This window comes from Megascapheus bottae, chromosome 13, assembly GCF_031878675.1.
Source record: "Megascapheus bottae isolate mThoBot1 chromosome 13, mThoBot2.hap1, whole genome shotgun sequence".
NCBI classification, from domain to species: Eukaryota; Metazoa; Chordata; class Mammalia; order Rodentia; family Geomyidae; genus Megascapheus; species Megascapheus bottae.
The window spans coordinates 33,735,219-33,757,375 of record NC_143521.1 but is presented as its reverse complement, the minus strand read 5'-3'; the positions used below and the strand labels follow the sequence as shown (position 1 = coordinate 33,757,375).

General features: G+C 39.3%; 1 protein-coding gene across 2 annotated transcripts in view; it reads left to right on the top strand.

The window, feature by feature from the left end:
- The first annotated feature begins 1,025 nt into the window (after nt 1-1,025).
- Gabrb1 (gamma-aminobutyric acid type A receptor subunit beta1) overlaps nt 1,026-22,157 on the top strand; it is a 309,971-nt gene continuing 288,839 nt past the window's right edge. Inside the window, exons 1-4 of one of the 2 annotated variants that reach the window (XM_090343638.1) lie at nt 1,026-1,148; nt 1,265-1,389; nt 1,611-1,702; nt 2,149-2,216. In XM_090343638.1, the coding sequence (XP_090199764.1) occupies nt 1,310-1,389; nt 1,611-1,702; nt 2,149-2,216 (240 nt within the window). In that variant the 5' untranslated portion in view covers nt 1,026-1,148; nt 1,265-1,309. Of the gene's footprint in view, nt 1,149-1,216; nt 1,390-1,610; nt 1,703-2,148; nt 2,217-22,157 lie in introns of those variants that run through there. The other variant, XM_090343637.1, reaches the window with a different exon arrangement.

Below are 22,157 nucleotides of genomic sequence, written 5' to 3'. Positions count from 1 at the left end.
CACCTTTCTTGGGCTATTCCTGGAAAGTGCCTCTTCTAGTTTCTAGTTGGGACAGTCACCCCCCTCCCGAAGTTGCCAGCTTATTAACTCACAGTGGTGACCCATGAACAGGAACCAGAGAGGCTATCCTTTCTAAGCCAGCAGGTTAGGGCTTTGCAGGAGCAAACTGAATCAAATCAGTGTCAGTAAATGTAATTCCACCATTGTCACCGAGCACCTTAGGTGGCAGGAGAGTTTGTTTCCATCGCAGATGGTGAATCATTACTGCATTCTAGGTATTCTGGGGTTTTGAGCTGACTTAAAGAAAGCTACGGGAGACATTTGCAAATTAATTAGGTAGAGAGACATAAGTAAATTCAAACATCTCTCAATAGTCTCCTCAGTGGCAGGAGGGTTGTTAATTTGTGCATCACATTTTATAGATGAAGAGGCAAAGACCCAATTGTATGCTGGAACTCGTGGTTGAAAATCCAACGGCCTGATAAGTGGTAGAGGAATTTGCATTCCAATCTAGAATCTACAAATTTAACCCCTCCATGGTAGAAACCACAGGACGCCCCCACCCCCATAGGAGCTAGACAGGGGAAGAGAAACGCTATTACCAAAGGAACTGAAGTCAGATTGGAGACTAGAGAGGGCTGCCTTCCACAGAAACGCACTTCACTAAGCCACTGGACCCAAATCGACCCTAGAAGACCGGATTCTGACATTTCTCATGCAAGTCCTGAGTTTACCCTTTTTCTACTTTCTTTGGGGCTCTCCCTGTCAGTCCCTCTCCCCAGCACCCTCCCTCCTTTCCACCGCCCAAGATGCAATAGCTTCTGAGACCTCTGTTCCTGTCCAGGAAAATGGCAATCACCAGCAGCCTCAGCCAAATCACTAAAAAGCCCAGTTTAAAATTTAAAAAAAAAAAAAAAAAGTGGAGGGGGTGGGGGGGAGGAGGGGGAGGGGAGGGGGAGTGTCAGGCAGAGAGGAACTGAACACAATCCAGCAGCACAGGAAGAACTCTCCTAGACGGGGTTAGGAAGCGGAGACAGCGGGTTGTCTCCGAGTCCCCCCCAAGAAAGCAGGAGCACTCCAAACAGGAACTTTAAAGGGACTGAAATCTGTTGCCTGTTCCACTAGGGATCTTGTTTGCCAGGCACAAGGTGTCTTTTGGTAGTGAGCACCCTCTGCGCATGCGCAGGTCCATTCTGAGGGGGGGTGGGGGGGGAATTACTGCCCAGCCGCCGACTAAGTTGCATTGCTTGAATCTTCTTCGCAGAAGGAAAAAAAAAAAAAAAAGACCATTCTTTCATCAGAGTTAGTAATGTGGACAGCACATAATCGGGAGAGTTTGGGGCTTCTCTCTCTCCCTGTGATGGTTGCCATGGTCTGCTGTGCGCACAGGTGAGCTGCCTTTGTTGAATCTCTCTTTCCCCCATCTCTGTCTCTCTCTCTTTTTTATTCTGGGTATATTTTTTAATGCCAGCTGGATCATGGATCGTGTTATTTGGGGTGGGGGGGCTGGGTGGGGTAGGTGTGCCTGCATGTTTTTTTTTGTTGTTTTTTTTAATGTCTGCTCGCAGTTTGTGCTCCTCTTGAACGCGATCCCCACTTCTCCCCCTCAGCGCCAACGAGCCCAGCAACATGTCCTACGTGAAAGAGACGGTGGACCGGCTGCTCAAAGGGTACGACATCCGCCTGCGGCCGGACTTCGGAGGTGAGCTGTCATCTTTCCTCTTTTTTTAATTTCAACCTGTAACCCATCCCTGGTCCACCTTTTTTTTTTTAATCAAACATCAATGCTTTATTTAAAAAAAATTAAATTGTGTCAACGCCCTGGACACACACACACACACACACACACACACACACACACACACACACGCACGCACACACGCGCGCGCTCAGGTAGACGGATCCCCAGGGCCGGGCCCACCTCCTTCCCTCGACACACCCTCTGCACCGTGGCCGCATCACGCGCGTGCGGTGTCCACACCTGCTGGCCCAGGCTGGCCCCCACCTGGAGGCGGGGTGGAGGGGCGAGGGTCCCCCAGGGGAGCACTGAGGTCTGGGACGCCCCCGCCCCCGCCCCACAGGGACCCCCAAGCCCACGGCCGCCGAGAGAGAGAATACGGCTTTCATGGGGTTCCCCCCTCCCCGCAGGGCCCCCCGTGGACGTCGGGATGCGGATCGACGTGGCCAGCATCGACATGGTGTCGGAAGTGAACATGGTGAGTGCGTGGCCTCCCCGCGGGCCCCGCGGCCGGGCGCGCAGGACCAGTCCCCGCCGTGTCCTCTGCGCCTCGCTGGCGGTCACCGCGCGCCTGGCCCCGGGGCTGCCGCGCGCCGTCCCCGGACTCGGGGCGGGGGGACCCACACGGCTGGTGTTTTTACACACTCACACACGCGCGGGCCACTGCGGCGTTCCAGCGGAAACGTGCTCCGCGCTCTCCGGGGAAGGACGCGTGGCCGAGGCGCCGGCGGATGGGCTGGGGAGGAATCCGAGCCTCACTTTCCCCGGGCTCCCCAGCCAGTTCCGAGGTGCAGGGCACCATCTGCCGGCGGCGGGGCCGCCTGCTCTGGGGTCCCCGGACCCATGGTTTGCCACCTCCGCCCCCGGCGGGGCGCAGCCCGGCTCGCGAGGACGCCCCCAGACCCCCCAGTCCACCCCCAAGGCCAGCCACCGCGCGCGCGGCCGGGGGTTCAGGGTCCCTCCTTCCTGCAGGCTCCAGACCCTGGGTGACAGGAGCAACAGGCTGGGAGAGGCGACAGTCCACAGGCTGGCAACCCCCAATCACTCAAGCCCGGGGCTGGGGCCTGGGTATTGTCCCCAAGTGAGGGGTGATGGAATTGTGTGTGTGGTTGCTTGGTTTTGTCTTTCTGCATCTTGCAAACTTCAGTTAGAACAAAATGGCTTTTATTGCTTTGATTTACTGGAGAAACCCGAACCGAAGCTGGCTGGGAAAGCCTGGTGATTTAAAAGCTGGTGGAGATGGTGGGGCCTGGGAAGAGATGATACCACAGCACATCCTGCATGGAAGAAAGGGTCAACATGCTTGTATTTCTCTCTCTCTCTCTCTCTCTCTCTCTCTCTCTCTCTCTCTCTCTCTCTCTCTCTCTCTCTCTCTCTCTCTCTCTCTCTCTCTCTCTCTCTCTCTCTCTCTCTCTCTCTCTCTCTCTCTCTCTCTCTCTCTCTCTCTCTCTCTCTCTCTCTCTCTCTTTGGAAGGGAGAGATTGCAGCACAGTGGATGGAATTATAGTTGCCACTTCTCTCTGTGTTAGCTGTTACCAGCCACCTTGGGTAACAGCTTTCCAATTGTTAAAAGAGTTCAGGAGGAAACGCCTGTTGCTTTTCTAGAATCCACCAAGCAGGGAAACAGCTAGATCTACATGAGCAAAATGCCATTTTTATTCCACTGGGGGCCGGGGGGGAATATGGCAGTAGAAATTTGGACCTCCTGAATGATATTTCAGTGTTTTCTTTGTCCCTCGTGAGTCATTTTATTTTTAATATGTTTTTTTGTGTATGTGAGTGTGTCAGAAAGAGATACATTTATAGCCTTTTGAAGAGGATTAGAATAGTAAGCATGGCTATTATATTTCTGCATTTTACCGTTGGAATTGCCTCTGCTTTAAATAGCTTATTTGAAACATTATTTTTAAATGGCCTTGATTGTTTCAAATGATTTTATTTTCAAATGCCTTTGATTAGAGTGCAGGAAGAAAAAAATTTTGAAAGCTTAATACACACAAGCGCGGATTTTCTGACTTGGCAAAGGTTATTAAGACACTCATTTGTTAGATTCTGTTTACATACACACTAATACCCACAGCCAGGGTAGACAACACTAGGGGAAAATGTTATCATCTGTGCACATATACACGTAAATTAAGGCTGATCCAGCAAAGGCAAAGACAAATCTGGGTTTGTCTTGCAAGTTGTATCTTGTAGATAGATGGTGACAATCTTTTCCTTTCCAGTCATTTATTCTGGATCCTTGTCAGTATCCACATAGATGAAATAGGAAAAAAGCTTGAAAGACAAACTATGACTTTGCCAGTGCTCGGTCTTACTGTAGAGGCTAATAAGCTTTTCAGAAATGCAAAGCCCTGCATTGGATTCTCAAAATTCCACATGCACGCGCATGCATGTGCGTGCACACACACACACACACACACACACACACACACACACAAACACACACAACGGTTCTGTTGGCAGCATTTAGTTTCCTCAGCTGAGTTGAATAGGTAAGTTGCTGATAATCCAAATCATGCTATTGAAAAACTATGTGCAATCAATTGCTTAAGTGAAGTCATACATAACCTCCCAAAAAGAATTAAAGGTAAATGTTGCAACACTGGACGTGGTAACCTAATAATTTAACAGTCTGTTCACTCACAGCACCTTGGTATATATCTTTATTTCTCAAAGATCTTTACCCAACGGATAAACCTCTGATAATATACCCTACTAACACACCTAGTACCTTTTCAAAATAAATTTAGAGACATGACAGGGCAACGGAAACCAGTGAAAGTTAGGAAGTAATAAAGCTTGATTTATCTATACTTTCTTATTTCTCCTTTTAATAAGAATCACTAAATGACCTATGGCAAAGCACTGAAAAAAATACATTGAAAATAAATTTAAAAAATGGAAACAAAGAAGGATATTTCTTTTTAACCAGTCCTGGGACTTGATCTCAGGGACTGAACACTGTCCTTGGGATTTCTCAAGGCTAGTGCTCTACCACTAGAGCCACAGCACCACTTCCACTTCCAGCTTTATCTTTTTTTTTTTTCTATGTATGTGGTACCGAGGAATTGAACCTGGGTCTTTGGGCATGCTAGGCAAGCACTCTACCACTAGGCCAAACTCCCGGCTCCAAAAGAAGGATATTTTAAGCCATAGGCATCCCCATATTTCTTTTAATTTTATTGTAATTTTAGTATATTTTTATTTAATTTTAAATATTTTTTAATTTTTATTGTAAAGGTGATATACAAAAGTGTTAGTTACCTAAGGAAGTACATTTCTTTTGAACAGTGTTACCCCTTCCTTATTTTCTCCTACTCCCCCCTCACTTCTCCCTCCTCCCCAAGTTATAAAGTCACTTCCAGTATAGTGCCTAGTGAATATCACAGTTGTATTGGTTCACCCATTGCCCTGCCATTTCTGTGATTCCCCTTCCTTTCTGCAAAATAAAGCATACAGAGATTTTTAAAACAGGGGGAGGGGACAACATTTTTTTAAAGTCCTGATGACTCTCCATAAACACAACCTGACTAAAAAAATGTTGTCCCCTATCCCAAAATGTTGACTCCTATCCCAAATATATCATCAGTCAGAATAACTAGAACTTACTTTCTACAGGAAATATGACTTTCAACTTGTTCTCAAACATGTTTCAGTACCCCAACACAGAGTATTTCTGTGGTTATTTAGTAGGAAATTTTCACCAAAAGTAACCAAAAAAGAATAGACAATAATATATTAAAACAGGGTTTTTTAAAGAAAAATGGAAGTTAAATCTATTTAATCTTTATGTTACTCATATTTACAATGTTGCTCATATATTATTTTTTTATTAGTACTTGGCCCATGACTTGGAAAAAGACATTATAATTATGCACTCAACAAATGGGTTTGAATCCTAGGTCCTGTCAACTTTTTTTCTCTTCCTGCTCTATTTGAACTAAAATGCATTTCCAACTTCATTTATAGAATTTTCTGTTTTAATGGCTAAAGTCAAAGAACTCCCTGAAGTCACCACTACAATTGGCTACAATAAACTTCAGATTAGCCAAACACAAATAGTAATAGCAGTTGTGACTTTGAATTTCAGATCCCAATGATTCTCTATTCAAAGGATGGATCGTGAAGCTAGGCTCTGGTGGCTCATGCCTGTAATCCTAGCAGCTTAAGGAGGCTGAGATCTGAGAATGGAAGCAACCCTTGGCGGGAAGTATCATTCTCCCCCTCTCTCAAAGACAGAAGTGGAGCTGTTCCTCAAGTGCTAAGCCCTAGCTTTGATAAAGAAAGCTCAGGAATAGCGCTTAGGCCTTGAGTTCAAGCCCCAGGACTGATTCTGATCATCAAGTAGGAATTCTAACCACACAACTCTGTCTCTAAAGATTATATATCTAAAGATTATGTAGATATAAATATCTCTCTAGATATAAGGTATAGCTAGATAGATGATAGGTAGTTTGATTGATCGAAAAACAGATGAATGAAGATATGATATCCCAAGAGACCACTCAGAAGAAATTACAGGTATAGAGTTGTGACTCAAAGAATGATTCAGGAGAATCATTCTCACCAGAGATAGCCATTATGTCTTGATCATGCCATTTCTTCCTTTCATTCCTTTTTTCTGCCAAGTAGTTAATACTCTGGTATGTATTATCAATAACAACAATAAAATCTAACATGAGAACATTTCATAGATAATTTAATTTTACCAAATTTTACTTGACCAATTATCTACCTAAAGTCTCATATTACTACTGCCATTTTAGTATTAAGGTTCATCAGTATTTTGGTAAATGCTTCAGTTATGTTTTTATTATTTTCCTTGTGAAGACACAAAACAGAAAACATCTCACTTCCATTTCCTTAAGTCAGTCCTTCTTAATACTGAATATATGATCCAATCATTCTAGGGTGTTATAAAAACACAGACTCTACTACAGGACTTGGGATGGGACCTAAAATTCTACATTTTTCTTGAGCAATGGTGATAATTGGTGCATGAAGTTCTAGGTTAAAGTATATTTTTTCAAGGTCTATTTAGCTTTCTTAAGAAAAGGCTGTGCTTTTCTTTCAAATTTGTCTAAGAATGGTATTATATCAAACTTCCAAATTAAGCTTGAAGTTACTTTCCAGTTAGTTAACTAGATACTTGAATTAAGAGAAAAGATTACTTCAATAAAAATAAGCCACAGTCAAAGGTAAGAGCTGGGTGATGGGGTAAAAATGTATTTTTTGAGTCAAATACTCAAGCCAGCCAGCCCTTATAGAACAATTACTATGAAAATATTACCAAGAACAGAAACTCCAACAATACTATCATTTTTGGTTACAGAACACTAATGACTATCCTTCTTCAGAATAAAGAATATTGAAAATTATCCCTACCCACACCACCCCTGGGGAACCATTGTAAAGGAGCCTAAACACATGCTTTCTACTGCGGTTTTATAGAATTTATTTTGCAAAGGAAGTAAATAGCTCAATGCCATTTAAAGAAGCCAGCCCAATTAAATAAGATGTAAGTTTTATTCTTATATGAACAATAACTCAGGTCGTTCTTTCAGATACTGGGTGAGAATATACAATCAGAGGGGAAATTCCTTGTTTTACCTTTCTGTTTGGAGATTATAAGTATTTTTATATCCAATGCAACATTAATGCAACCCTAGCAGATTTTTTTTTTAATTTTGACCTTACATTTGAAAGTCTGTAATTTTAGGATGACAGAACCAATCTGGGTATTAAAGTATGTAATAACATAAGACTAAGTAGTAATATCTACTGAATATTTTCTATATATGAAATATGGCTATCAAGTACTTCCCCTCAATAGTTATTTAATGCATTATTTAAGGCACTTCTTAACACATCAAATTCTGAAAATCTAAAGTTGATGAGAAGAAGATATTTAAGTTGAGAGAGGTTGAATAACTTACTCAGAAGTTACAGAACTCGTGAATGGCAGAGTCAATGTCTGAAATTGGGCAGCCTCACTCCAGGGTCTGCCTTTGATCTGCCAGGCCATTAAAAAATAGTATGCTTCTTGTACATAGTTTTGGGAGCTTAGCTAAACAATTTTCCTTCCAGGCCTCAGCTTTCTCTTCTGTAAAATGGAATTGGATTATTTGATTGGTGGATTCCTTCCATTTCAAATATTTAACAAGAAAACTTATTTTTTCAAGGTCTTTGATTTTATTAACAATCCAGAATGTTCCTCTCTGTTATATTCTTACTTCTTCCATCTCATTCTCCTGTTAAGCAAATCAATAAATACTTAGAAGTTTTGACCAAGTACAAATATTAGAATGGCCTCCTAGGAACACTGCACTTTGTCAGGTGCCATCTAGGCCTCTTGAATCATCATATTATTCTATCTAGCATGGCATTATCACCCATTTCTCCTTTTCTTAGTATGTTTGCAAAGACAGCCACCAGAAAAGATGGATTGATGCTCCTCACAATGAAACTTGACTAATGCCTAGTTTATAATGTACTGAAATTAGAGTCAAGGCCAAATAGGCTGCATTTCTGCTGCTATTTTTGTTTTCATTCTGGAAGACATACTTCTACTACCACTAAACCAAGAAATGTTTTAGCACTTGATATGAAATAGAAGGAAATTGTTATATTTCCAAGTCTAGATATCCCAACGGAGTTATCCAACTTGCTTCAAATCCTTCTATGAGGTGACTGAGAAGAGAGCAGTAAAACCCAGGTGTTTTTCTCAGTTGAATGTAACTATCAGTCCTCTTGTGTTTTATTGCTGTTTTTTTCTTGGCAGTCACCCAAATAGTTGGTAGAGCCCTCAAAATACTCATGCATGAATGCGATCTTGCATTATCAAAAAGGGATAAAACATTTCAAAAGAAAAATGAAAGTTTCAATGATTCCAATTGATTTAAGTTACATGAGGGGACTCAATGTCATAACTATACTTGAGGATAATAGGACATGAATTGGGGTGTGCATTTAGTTGACTAAACATTACTGTCTCCCCCTTATCATCTATGAGAGCACTCATTCCTATTTTTCATAATAGTGGCCTTGAGTTTTTATGGTTTTAGAATGCTTCTATTTCCACAGATTGTGCATTTTATGAGGAGCCTTACTTCTAGTTATTGAAAGAGAAGGACGTTCACGGTAGCAGTTAGTAATCTATTGCTCAACACCTGGCAGAAATGCTTAATAAAAGGTTTATGATTAATTCATTCCAGTGTTGAGAACAAGAAAAAGCTTGCTATAAGACCAAAACATGAAAGATGTGTATTTCATTTCATCTGTGGGAACTTCCTTGCTCCTTTTTAGAATCTTCGTGGTTTTTGTTGTTCCTCTGCTGTTGTGCTAACTCTGTCTGTATTCCTCAGACTCCCTCAACTATACCTGTGGGATCACACTGTAAATTAGAGAAATATTACCAAGAGTTTTCATAAAACTACTCCAGTGAAGGAAGACAGATGGGTTCTCTGTCCTTAATGCACTTTGAGTCTTTTTAAAAACAGGAATTTAGAAGCCACTAATCTTAGAGTACAGAGATTTTTTTCCCCTTGGTTGGACTTTGAAACAGCAATCGGTGGCATGTTTTAGCTTGCCTCATCCACAAAATGTGATCTTTTGGCATGTCCTGAACTAAGTAGCAGGATGAAATAGAGCTAGGACACATGAAAATCCTTCAAAGATATTTCAATGTGGAGAAGGTCATATAATAAACACCTGAAACAATATGTTCAGTGTCATAAGAATTGTGCATGTACAAAGTCCTATGGGATAAGTAGTTTCTAAGAGATGAGCCAAGCCAGACATGAATCTTGAAGTGGAATTGTAGTTATTGCTCATAGATTACAAAGGAAAAGAAAAAGGATGTTTCAAACAAAAGCAGAAGTGCATGGAGAGGAAGGCATGTCTGAAAACAGCAGAAAATGCTCTTGGAACTGCAGGTAACTCACCATTATGAGAGCTGACAGGAAACGGGAACTGTGAAGAGGCTAGACTGAGGGCAAATGTGAAGTTCATGGCAAGAGCATGAATCTTAAAGGAAGCCTCTCTGTAAATGAATCTGTATGTTCACTGAACATTTCCAGGAGAAAAACAAGAGCAGGCCAAGGTTATTACTGCATAGACTTGAAAGAAGGATTAGAAATATATGGTAGAAATAGTTACTGGGTTTTATATGCTCCTTTGAATCTTTGGTTTAAAATTATACATGCACTAACGTTTTATTCTTAGAGTCTTTCTCTTTCTCTTTGTCTTTCAGTCTGTCTCTCTACTTCTCTGTCTTTCAGTCTCTCTGTCCCTATCTCTCTTTCAAACACACACACACACACACACACACACGCACGCACGCACGCACGCACGCACGCACGCATGCACACGATACTGGAGTATATATACTAAGAAAATAGATCTTAATCCTGAAATGGAGAAAGCCTGCCAAGGGATTTAACAAGCATTATGTTTTATATTTCAGATAAATCCTTCTTCCTATGTGGAGGTTGTAGGACAGTAGGCTAGAACTGATAGTAGTGTTTCTTGCTAAGCTGAAAAGGTTTTTCAATGTAGAAGAGGAATGGGAAATGCCTAATAAATGGCAAATAGAGGCAAAGCAGAATGATTTATTGGATGATAGAGAACAATAGAAACCAAAATAGTCATGAAATGGGCGAGTCCTCTGGTGAATCTCCTTTTTCTGTGTATGAATAGCCATACTCTATGGAAAGAAATTCTAAAGCCTAGAAATATGGTGACTAAGTCGGTTGGAGAAAGAGTGCCAGGTCAAGACAGAGAATGGACTTCATCATCTCTAACGATATGGTTCTTAATCCAGGTGGACCTAGATTCTGACAAGATTTTGAAAATACTTTGCGAATTCCACCAGAGCACCTATCTGCTGCAGTTGTCTTTATAAAAGCAGGCAGGGGGGAAGAGTCATGCAGGATTCCACTTTCAACACATCTGCTCTCTTCTCCACTGCATCCCTAAAATGATTTGGTCTTTCTAGAACATTGTGCTTCCATATGAAATTGCCTTAAATCAGTGTGAGTTCTGGTAGAAAGTGCTTTTGATGATGAAATGAGGGCCGGTACAATAGATAGTAGAAGCAAGGCTGGTAGTGTGCCCTGACAAATGAAGCTTACCTTCTAGAAAATTAAAAAGCTTCTCTCAGGAGGTTTGCAGAAGAATGGAAACATTGGAATGGACTATTTGGCATGATTTTAAATGAGCATTTCAACAGCCTTGGCCTCTATACGATGGTCCCCTGGAAAGAGGAAATCTAGGTCAGCAAAGCCTTATTCATGGGGTAGATTATTTGCCTTACAGAAAGTAGACAAACAGCTAGAGAAATAGAGTCAAATAAATAGCAGAGGGTTTGTTAGTAACAGCGCTTCTACCCCATGGTAGAAAACTCCAGTGGTGGAAAACTCCAGTATGAGTGAATAGGTGAAGATCTTTCAAATACATCAGGAACAATGGAAGTTTCTACGCCTGGTTCATACTGCCAAATGGATTGAACAGGGAAGCTGCTAGCAATGGATCCCACTTGAATGAGAGAGTTTATTGGGGATCTTTCTTGAAACAGGGGAACAGATGTGTTTAAAGCTCAGAGTTCCTGCCTACTCTAACTCTCTGAGACTCAGGAAGAGATTTTTGTTCTCATGGTTTATTATTTCCAAGGGAATGATACACAATTCTTTAGTTAAAAAAATCCCAGCTTTATGGTTCCCATAGAGACCGTTCATTTTAAATCCTACCTGTGCCTAGAACAATTTTTCATGTCAGTAGCCATTGTCTTTTCCTCCTACCTTCTGCAACCCCTATCCCATCCAAATGCATCTAGAGCTACTTCAGAATGCACAGAAAATCACATTTATTCTATAGAGCCTTTCCTGTAGCCACACAGGAGCATTCTGTTAAAGAAGAAATATCTAGGGAATATGAACAAATCAAAACTACTAAAGACTGTAAAGTCAATACAATTTAAGAGTCATCCATAAGAGATTTTTTATTAACCTTACCCTCCCATAGTGTGCATTATGAAAGCTCCAAGAAATTTAGGACTCTATTCTTTACATTCTCTAGGTAGATCCTAGCAAATTATATAGACCGAATAATAACATTCATTAGGATTAAAAAGAAATTTTCTAGTCATGCAAATTCTTATTGCTAACAATTATTATTACTTTCAACAGCACTTCTATTTTTTAATTTAAAAAATGAATGGGTTTGCCATAAAGTCTGCCTTACAACTTCATGTGTTATTTATGTTGTTCACGAATCATAAGCTGTTCCTATAGAAACACCTTCGTCATATGGCAAGCCAGAATCCCCAATACAAGATCATGCCATGACAAAGATCAGTGCACACAACACACACACACACACACACACACACACACACACACACACACCTATATGACTTTCCTACTTTAAAAAATAATCACATCTTTTCATTTTGCAAATGTCATCTTCCTGGCACCTGTGCTATCAATATTTCTAGACCCACTTAAGACATTCTTAAAGAATAATTTGATTGATGACTACAAATTGAGTGGCATTTGAAAGTTTTTTTTAAAAATTTAAACATAACAGATAACACCTGGGGAAGGATTCCTCAGTAAATCTGGAGAGGTTTCTAAATAAGAAAGTATAACTTTATCAAATATACAAATAGGTACTCAAAGCTTATCTAAACTGGAAAAATATGTGTTTTATCGAGCACGTATGTGTATAATAATTATATCTAGCTATCTAATCATTTACCTTGTAATTATACTTCTATCTCCTTTAAAATATCATTGTCTGAAACTTCCACGTTCACACATAAAAAGGCTCTAATCTGTAAATGTGTCTAGCCAAGGACTGTGTAAAATACTGATGAGAGGTTCTTACCACTGATTTCCTAGCACATCTCAGTGAAATAACTTGGAGAACAACAAAAATTTCTATTCAAGCCAGCTGCTCAGTTAAGGCTGACGAGCAGACAAAAAGGACTTGCACTACTAAAGTGAACTCAGCTCAACAGAAAACTGATTTAATGTTAGTGGGCAGTTTGGAGTTGGAATTGAGAGAATGAGAGCAAGATGAAACATTTGGAAAACAGAATGAAACAAACAAACAAAGAAAAAACCTGGAGAAGGAAACTGGAAAATCGAATTCAGTCCTTGGTGCCTGTTACTGGTGCCTGTTACTGGTGGCTGTCTCCTACACCTCCATAAACACTACTTTGGGAAACACTTCGTGAAACTGTGCTATGGACAGGCACCGGTGGGTGGCTCATGCCTGTAATCCTAGCTACACAGGAGGCTGAGATCTGAGGATTGTGGTTCAAAGCCAACCTGGGCACAAAAGAGCATGAGACACTTATCTCAATTGAATCACTAGAAAACTGGAAGTGGCATTGTGGCTCAAGGGGTAGCCTGATGGCCGTGAGCTGAAATGCTCAGGGACAACACCCAGGCCCAGAGCTCAAGCCCTACCACGAACAAAACAAAACCAAACCAAAACTGTGCTGTAGTGAAGTTAGACAGACTTTTTAACCTGCTTCTCTGGATTTGTGCTGGGATGGTTGTGGGCCATAAATATAAATTGACAATTTAAGGTTTTTGCATATAGTCACCATCCTGCTTTTCCTTATTTGAAAGGATTTGCTCTCTAACTCCTCAGCAGACAGCAATGTGTGAGCCAAACCTCAAAGAAGACAACAACTTTTATTCTGTTCCCAAACATTTTCATTCATTCTCACCGAGTGAGCTCTATGGTTTTTGAATCAAAAGAAAAGATTCTGATGGTCAAGTAGGTGGAGAACCCACGTAGGAAGTGATTACAGATTAACTGGGAAGCCACCAGCATGGGACCCATCATTAGAACCAGATCTTCAGCCTAGGTTTCTTCTGAAATATAACGAGCCTTCACAAAGGCAAAAAGAAAAAAAAAAGAAATCTAGTTTTCAGTTCCTGTTTTCATGCCAGGATATGCAAAGATACCTGAATAAGAAGACAAAAGACATTGTACAACAGATTAGGAAAGAGATGGAGAGGGAGGATAAGCTGCCGAGACCATGAGGAAGGTTGTTGATAACATTCATTTCTCCAGAATCAGCAGTTTCTCTAGTGTGGGAATTGGGAGAAACTAGCTGGAAGAGCAGGAGCAGTGTCCTGAGGTAGCAATTGTGTCATATGTCATATGCATGGATCCTTTGCATGTGTAAAGCATTTATTTTGATTGATCTGACAATGACGACCAATGTATATATATATGTGTATATATATATATGATCTACATTTATTTCTCTTTCTCTGTGTGTCTGTGTGTGCACATGTTAGTATTAGAGTTTGAACTAAGGGCCTCATGCTTTTACTTGGCTTTCTTGCTCAAGGCTGGTGCAGTACCACTTGAGCTAGACCTTCTCTTTTAGCTTTGTAGTGGTTAATTGGAGATAAGATTATGACTTTACTGTCTGAGATAATTTCAAGACTCCATCCTCAGTTCTCAGCCTCCTACATATGATCTTTATCTATTAGCTCTCAGCAATGATGTACATTATTTTGTAGGCAAAAATTTGATATCCACAAAGTCAATTGTATTATATATACTCTCTGGTGGTGTAGCATTCATGCTGATTGGGCAATGTGGTAATATTATTGGGTAGCTGTAACAAGTAATCTCATAGTTAATATTAGATGATGGTACACTGAAAGCAGCTACTTCAGTCCAAGTGCTTTCTAGCTGTATATATGTATGTGTGCATGTATATGTATAATACATATTTAATTTTTGGATTTTCCTTAACATACTTCTCTCATTGTATTTTTTCATTGGTGATCAAACCCAGGGCCTTTTGCATGCATACATTATCCAACTGATCTGAACTTTCATCTCCTCTCTATTTCAATAACCTTAAACCACTGTAACATCTCAGACTGATGTGTTTGGATATAACCCCTTTCTAATCCCTTTGATGCCATGTAAAATGGGAATAAATCTGTTTTACCTGTTTCAGAAAGCTGTGAGCATCAAATTGGACATAAAATATGACCAGGTACATATTATATATACAAGGTACACAATATATGCTCAGGTGATATATAGACTATATCTATAAACATTAATTGCATTTTCATCATCTCACTATTATGATGCTTTCCCTTTTAGGATAATACCAATTCACATTATATACAATAAATAATATTTTATTGATGTTGGGATTTTCTTCATAAAATGGGAAAACAAAGAGCCACTAATCATGAACCTTCTCTGTAAGAAATGACAGAAAAAAGTGAATTGATTTTTTTCGCATCTTTCCTCCTGGTGATTTTCATTTGGCTCTTTCTTTGAGAAGGAGCTGGCCCTTTTTCACTCTCAACCATAAAGATTCAACCTGTTATAGTCCTCTTATATGTCTTTGAATTTCATAGTTTGTGTTACTCTCTGATGAGTAAAGGAAATGAGATACGGGGTTTTCCAAGGATTAGACTAACCAGATTTAATTATAGCCCATCTATTATAGGATCTGTTGCCTTGACATTAACTATCTTCTAGTAAACCCAGGACTTATGATTATCCTATTGTCACTCAACATTTGAATTTCTCTTTAAAATAGGGATAGTTTTGACTTAGTTATGGAAAGTTAAACAAAATTGTGTATATAACATATATGTATATATTATATATATTTGTATGATGCCTGTTAAGGGGGAAACATATTATTTGTAACCATAATATCCATCACTGCCACCACCATCATCAATCCCTTTTGATGATACTTGAGATATCATAGACTGGGTGAATTTTATGCATGGTACTGAATGATAGACTACCATGGTCAAGTTTCTGCGAGCTTCAGTGTCTGGTGAGGGTTCACTTTTTGACTCCTTACTGTGTCCTTTCAGGTAGAAAGAAGAAGAAAGCTCTCTGGATCCTCTTTTATGAAGGCACTAAAGTCATTCAATAGTGCTCTGTCCTCATGTGCAAGTCACTGCCTAAGTTTTACCTCCAAATTCCACCACACTGTGTCAGCTTGCAACATATAACTTCTGAGCAATACACAGCCTGTAGCATTCATGCCATGACCACCATCATCATCATCATCATCATCATCATCATCATCATCATCATCATCATCATTGTCATCCTGTTTCCTGAACACTGCTACCAGCACACACACTTATATGTGCTGTCTATGTAAATATCAATAATAAATCTAGGTAGAGAGGATGAGATATTGAAATAAAAGTCCTAATAGTAAGGTTTATAGATAAACAAATAATAACATGATTTATCAGTTCACTTCTGTTTAGTTCTTACAAGAATAAGAACTATGAAATGTTCTTACAATTGTAGAATTTATTTCTTGGAAAGTACTAGTTTTCTGTTGTTAATCACACAATACCAGAGTGGATAAATCAGAAACAGATGAGATTCATTTTGACTCATGATTCTGATGTGAAAGGTGATAGAATTTTATCTAGTGACTTTCTTGATGCGTAGGACAACATATATCAAGATATAGTGTATGTGTGTATGCATGTGTGCATGTATATGCGAGCGTATTCGGATCTCCTTGGCTTTCCTTATAAATTCACCAAGATGCTATCATAGAAACTCCAGATAAAAAACCTTCTATAATCCCCGTCTTTATCTACAAGCATCATAATCAGATTCTATTTTACCAACTACTTATTAGAGTATTAAACTCAGGATCTTGCACTTGCTAGACAAGTGTTCTACTATTCATGTCAGACTTCCATGGTTTGTTGTGTCATTTGTTCTGGGCATTAAGTCTCATCCACTTTTAGCACAAATATGCCTCCATACTCAGTCCTTGGTCTTCTGCTTCCCAAGTAGCCAGGATTACAGCTGTGAGTGCACCCTTATCCAGTTTCCATCCTTTCTAACACCTCACGTCTTGACACATGAAACCTCACGGAAACATATCCAGACCATAACAAGAATCTCCTGAATAAGCTAAGTTATGAATTTAATTGACTGTAATTAGTATGCCCCAAATGGTCCTTTCAGTAAGATCTTTCCTCATGACGTGACAGAAAGTTCAGTTAAAGTAAGATTTGTAGGAAAAATAAATAGGTAGGAGATAATGGATACCCAAGGCAGGGAACATGATACTAACATATCTTGGTAATCTTAGTGAGGTAATCAAAACTACTTTACAAAACAACTGTAGTTGTCGATTTTGAACCTTCATAACTGACAAGGGTTTTATCCTTGAGAATGATGATGGCTATCTACTGAGCATTTCTACCTCACAGGCAGGTATCATTCTCATTACTACCATTAACCCAGTTACTCAATAAAGCAAGCAAATGAAATATGTATCATTAATGTCCTTTAAGTGAAGTGCAGAGAATTTAAATAAATTGCCTAAAGTTACACAATTATTTAAGTGTGAATTTTCTCAAGTAGAATCTGTACCTGGTAGGTCACTAAGTCATGTAACATCATCCCCCCCCTCCATAGCAGTTTTAAGCATTTAAGCATAGGTTGTCAAAATTAGGCTGGGGGAGGTGCGTACTTACAAAATGGATCATAGAGGAAAAGGTATTAGCAATGATTTTATTTAGCCCAGAATTAAATTTTACAAAATTAATGATTATCTTCATTCATGACTTCATATGTATAACAAAGATGTGTGACCCATTTGTTCATCCTAATGAAATTGGAACTATTATGTGCAAATTGAAAGGTATTAGATGCTAATGATAAATAGAAAAAGAAAATAAGCTTTGTTATACTTTCAGAGAGGGAATTTTAACTTGAAGAAGAAAGATTAGTTTGGACATAAGGAAAGAACATCTTGACTGTAATAAGTGAGAAGATGCTGGAAGGAGCTACCAAGAGTACTTGGAAAGTATTCATCGTTAGAAAGCTTCAGGACAAGGGAAGATAATTATATCTGTCCCAATTGGCTTAGAGGGATGTTCTGTCCAAGAAGCAAGATGATGGGACTGAAAGAAAAATGTTCTTCTATTATAATTATCTTTAAGTCATTGTACAAAGAAGTTACCATTTAAAAAATCAGTTTGTGGGGGCTGGGAGTTTGACCTAGTGGTAGGGTGCTTGCTTAGCATGCACAAAGACCCGGGTTCAATTCCTGGGTACCACATACATAGAAAAAAGCCAGAAGTGGTGCTGAGGCTCTTGTGGTAGAGCTCTGGCCTTGAGAAAGCCCAAAAGTGCTCAGGCCCTGAGCTCAAGCCCAGGACTGGCAAAAAACCGAAAACAAACAAACAAAAAAACAGTGTGTGAAAGCAATGCATCTTGATCAACCTCTTTCAGTATTCTCACTCATCCCAACCCAGCCTTTCCTTCACTTTTATTAATTTTGTAGGTGTACATAAGTTATTTCACTGCATTCCCCCCTCCCTTTCCTCTTCATTTACCCATTCCTTTCTCCTTGACCCCATTATACCCCTTTCGAATATCTGCTTTCTGTGTTTTATTTTTCCCTGAACTTTGCCCTTCTTATAAATTACACTATTTGAGTCCTCCCTTGAATCCACCATTTTGTCTTCAGTCAGTACAGTTCTAAACATGTGTATATGACCCAATATATTGAGTTTGAATTTTATAAGCTAATTTTAGCTTTCACCTATGATGGAAAACATGCGACCCGTGTGAAAGAATTATTCTGACATTCTACATTCCAGAAAAACAATACACTATATTATTGACCTCCAGGTTAGTTAATGAAGAGGACACAGAACAGAAATTAAATTCTCAACGGCTGTGAGAACTTCTGAAAACAAAAGAGTTTCAGTCTGTGCCTCACAAGTGCCTTACATATAGGGAATGCAGAATGAAATTAAATCAAACTACGTATTCATTCAGTTCAAGTCTATGTCTACTTCTGTGTTTAGGACAAATTTTCAAAACCTTTAGTTTTTTCCATATATTTTTATTGTAATTAATAGAAGTGTTACATTATATTCACCAGATAGAAGGTGCATTACTTCACATACATTGATATGCTTTCTCATGTCTTGCTCCCCATTTCCCTCCCCTCACCCCTGCCCCTCATCTTGTTTTCCCCCCTTCCCTATCCAATTTCAAATAGCCAAATAAGCATATATAAAATATATCAGATAACAAGGTGAAATACTGTAACAATATGAGATAACCAAGGGACAGCAAAAGAAATGAGAGATAACAGTACATTAAGGACAACAATCATTCATTATATGGCTTTAGTTTCTATATCCTGGAGGTCCTTTCATTTAGCATCATACTATATGGCCTTATGTATCTAGGCAAAACCTTTAATATTAAGAATAAAAATATTCTTAATATACAGGTGCAAGTGGTTCACACCTGTAATCTTAACTAATCAAGGGGCTGAGATCTGAAGACTGAAGTTTACAGCCAGCCCAGGCAGACAAATCCTTGAGACTCTTATCTCCAACAAACCAGCAAAATGCTGCAAGATCCATAGCTCAAGTGGTAGAGCTCTAACCATGAACGGGGAGTGGGAGGGAAGTTGAGGAGAACAAAGGCACCAGTTCCTGCATGAAAATTAAAAATATGAGTAAGAATAGTTATTAGAATATATTGAAGGATGACTATATATCAGGTACTATGATAAAGTCTTTTCTGTCAGTTTTAATGATAGGCAGCTATGGTATGGTATTTCAGGCCCCTTTTCACATGGATGTGTGATGGAGTGGAGTTCAAAGCTCTAGCCTGAGTGATTTTGGAATTATACTGTATCCTCTTTCTATTTCAGAGTTCCCTCTTATCTGAACTAGCTTTTATTATATCTCTAAAATGAATGCCAAGACATTCCCACCCAAAAGAATCAAACCCTGAATTCCAGACCTCCAGACTAGCCTAAGCTATCACAGTCATTCCTGTGCTTGCTTCAGATATTAGTCAATAACATTGCCACATGGAGTTTTTTCCTCATAATCTTCTCATGATTGAAGACATTAGACAAAAACTGTCACTAGAGGAGCTGATTGTTAGAAGCCCAGGTATTTACTATTCCCTCTATGGCATAGTCCATAAAATAAGCAATACAACATTTCCCCTGTCAAGTTGCTTACAAGAGTGATTTGTTTGTTTGCATTCAAGATGAAGATGCAAAAAAACCACTCTATTCCATAACCAGTTGTTATTTTTCAATTCACAAGATATTCTGACAGTGGGAAGAAAGAACTGCTCTGGATTCCAGAATTTGCTAAAGCAAACACATGCCAACCACAGGCGGGGTGAGGCATGACAACTGGTTTTTTTAGGGGGAAATAAGAGAGTCCAATCAGAGAATCCATTTCTGGGCAGAGAAAGAAAAGATTCAGGTATATTTAGCTCTTCTGACTTCTCCCAGTGAACACACAGAGAGAAACCAACGGCACTATGTAAAGGTCAGATCATTTCACCACTGTCCTTTCCAAACTGGGAAATTGCATTATGAAATGCAGATAGCATCTCAAGGTTAAAATAGCAAGTTGTTATCATCACATAGCTTATAGCACACAGTTTTTATTTTTCTCTTCATGGAGGAATGTACTTTAAAAAATCTGGATGACAGAGGAATTATAACAATTATTTACCTTGCTCCTACAGAAATAAAAACCAAAGAAATTTATTTTTTGTGAACAGCATCTTTATAAAGTCAAAGGCAGTCAGAAAACATAGTTCAGGGAAAAGCAACTTGTTTGAAATAAACACCAGTTTATTTTTTCATGCTTATTTATTTATTTACTTATTTTTACATTTTATTGTCGGGATAATATAGAGAGGGATTACAGTTCCATTTGTCAGGTAGTAGGTGCATTACTTCTGGCACATTGAGACCCCTTCTCATGCTTTTGTTCCCGTCTCCCTCCCCCCACCACCTCCCAATCATCTACAACAGTCTATTTTTTAATTCAGATTTAGGCTATTGGAGGGACCAGTAAATCTTGTTAAAATCATGATAGGCTTTCATATTTATTTTTGGGTAATAAGACATCTAATTGCTATTCACTGCTATATATTTTAGAGCATTATTCATCATTTACGGTGTAAGACTATTTTGTTCTTACATGTCAGCTGCAACATTAGCAAAGACATGTTTAGCTATGCTTGTGCTATCACTGGAAATGATTGTCCTACACAGGTCTAGCTCACATCCTTCAGGTCAAGTCAGAACTGTATTACCATCAGTTCATTGTTACTGCTAAGTACTCAGGGAAGGTGGGAATGTGTAATACAAACTGAACTTCAGAGAAAGTTAAATGTTAGGGTCTTACTGAGGTATGAAATATATAATTTCAGAATGACTTTTATAATTGAAATCATTAGACCGATACATTATTTCGAAACTTCTGAATTCATTTAACTTCTGATTATATTGGATTTAGTAGAAAAGAGAGATTATGTATGTATATAGAGAGATATTTCAACGTTTATGCATGTTCCCACACATGAATGCTAATTAAAAAGTTTGTGGAAATTCCAAGTACAAGTATTTGTGGAAATAAAGGTAAATGTGCAAAAGCTTATAGGCACCTGATTATATTTGTTGGACAATTGTTTTGTAAATACATTGCTGTAAGGAGACATTCAACACTGACAGAAAGACTATTTTTGCCCATATTTTTCTTTTTGCTTTCTGTGGTGAATTAACAACAGACATTCTACTCCATCTCCTGCCTTCTCACATTCTTTCTCCCTGCCTCTGCATGAACAAATGACAAACTTCAATCACAAGTTTGCTTTCAGTATCACGGGCAATTTGTCCTTCTTCTTCCATTTCCATTCCCATACACCTTCTTTTTTCCATATGGTTCTTTAATGTAGTAGTAAATGGACTCAACTGGCCACCATCTGTTCTGCAAAAAAGCTTGATAGAAAACAAATGGGCTGTTACTTATCCACCCTTGGTTCTGGCTTTGGTTTTGTATGTGTACCCTCTGTTAATTTCCTTATATTTCATGTGGAGGAAAAAGAAAGTGACATTTAAACTCATTGATTCTGCTCCTTCTTTCTAAAGAAGAAGGCATAGAAAATATCAATAGAAATAAAGTTCTGAGTTTTCTCTTCCACATGAAGGAAGGAAGGAAGGAAGGAAGGAAGGGAGGGAGGGAGGGAGGGAGGGAGGGAGGGAGGGAGGGAAGGAAGGAAGAAAGGAAGAGAGGAAGGGAGGGAAGAGAAAGGGAGGGAAGAAGGAAAGATGACTGGGACTCCAAAGAAACCAGTTGTGTGGTGCCAAAGGGCATGATCTAGACTACCTGCCCTTACTTCAGGGAAAATGTTAATGGAGCTTTGGAATTACAATGTTCTGTCAGTTGCTAAGGAGATAATTCTGTGGATAATAGTATGAAGAAAATTCAGGATAACAGAAATGAGGAATCAGGGTGAAGGGGCAGATGAGGGGAACAATAAAGTCAATAAACTAAAAAAAAAGGCTTAAATTCTCAGCAAA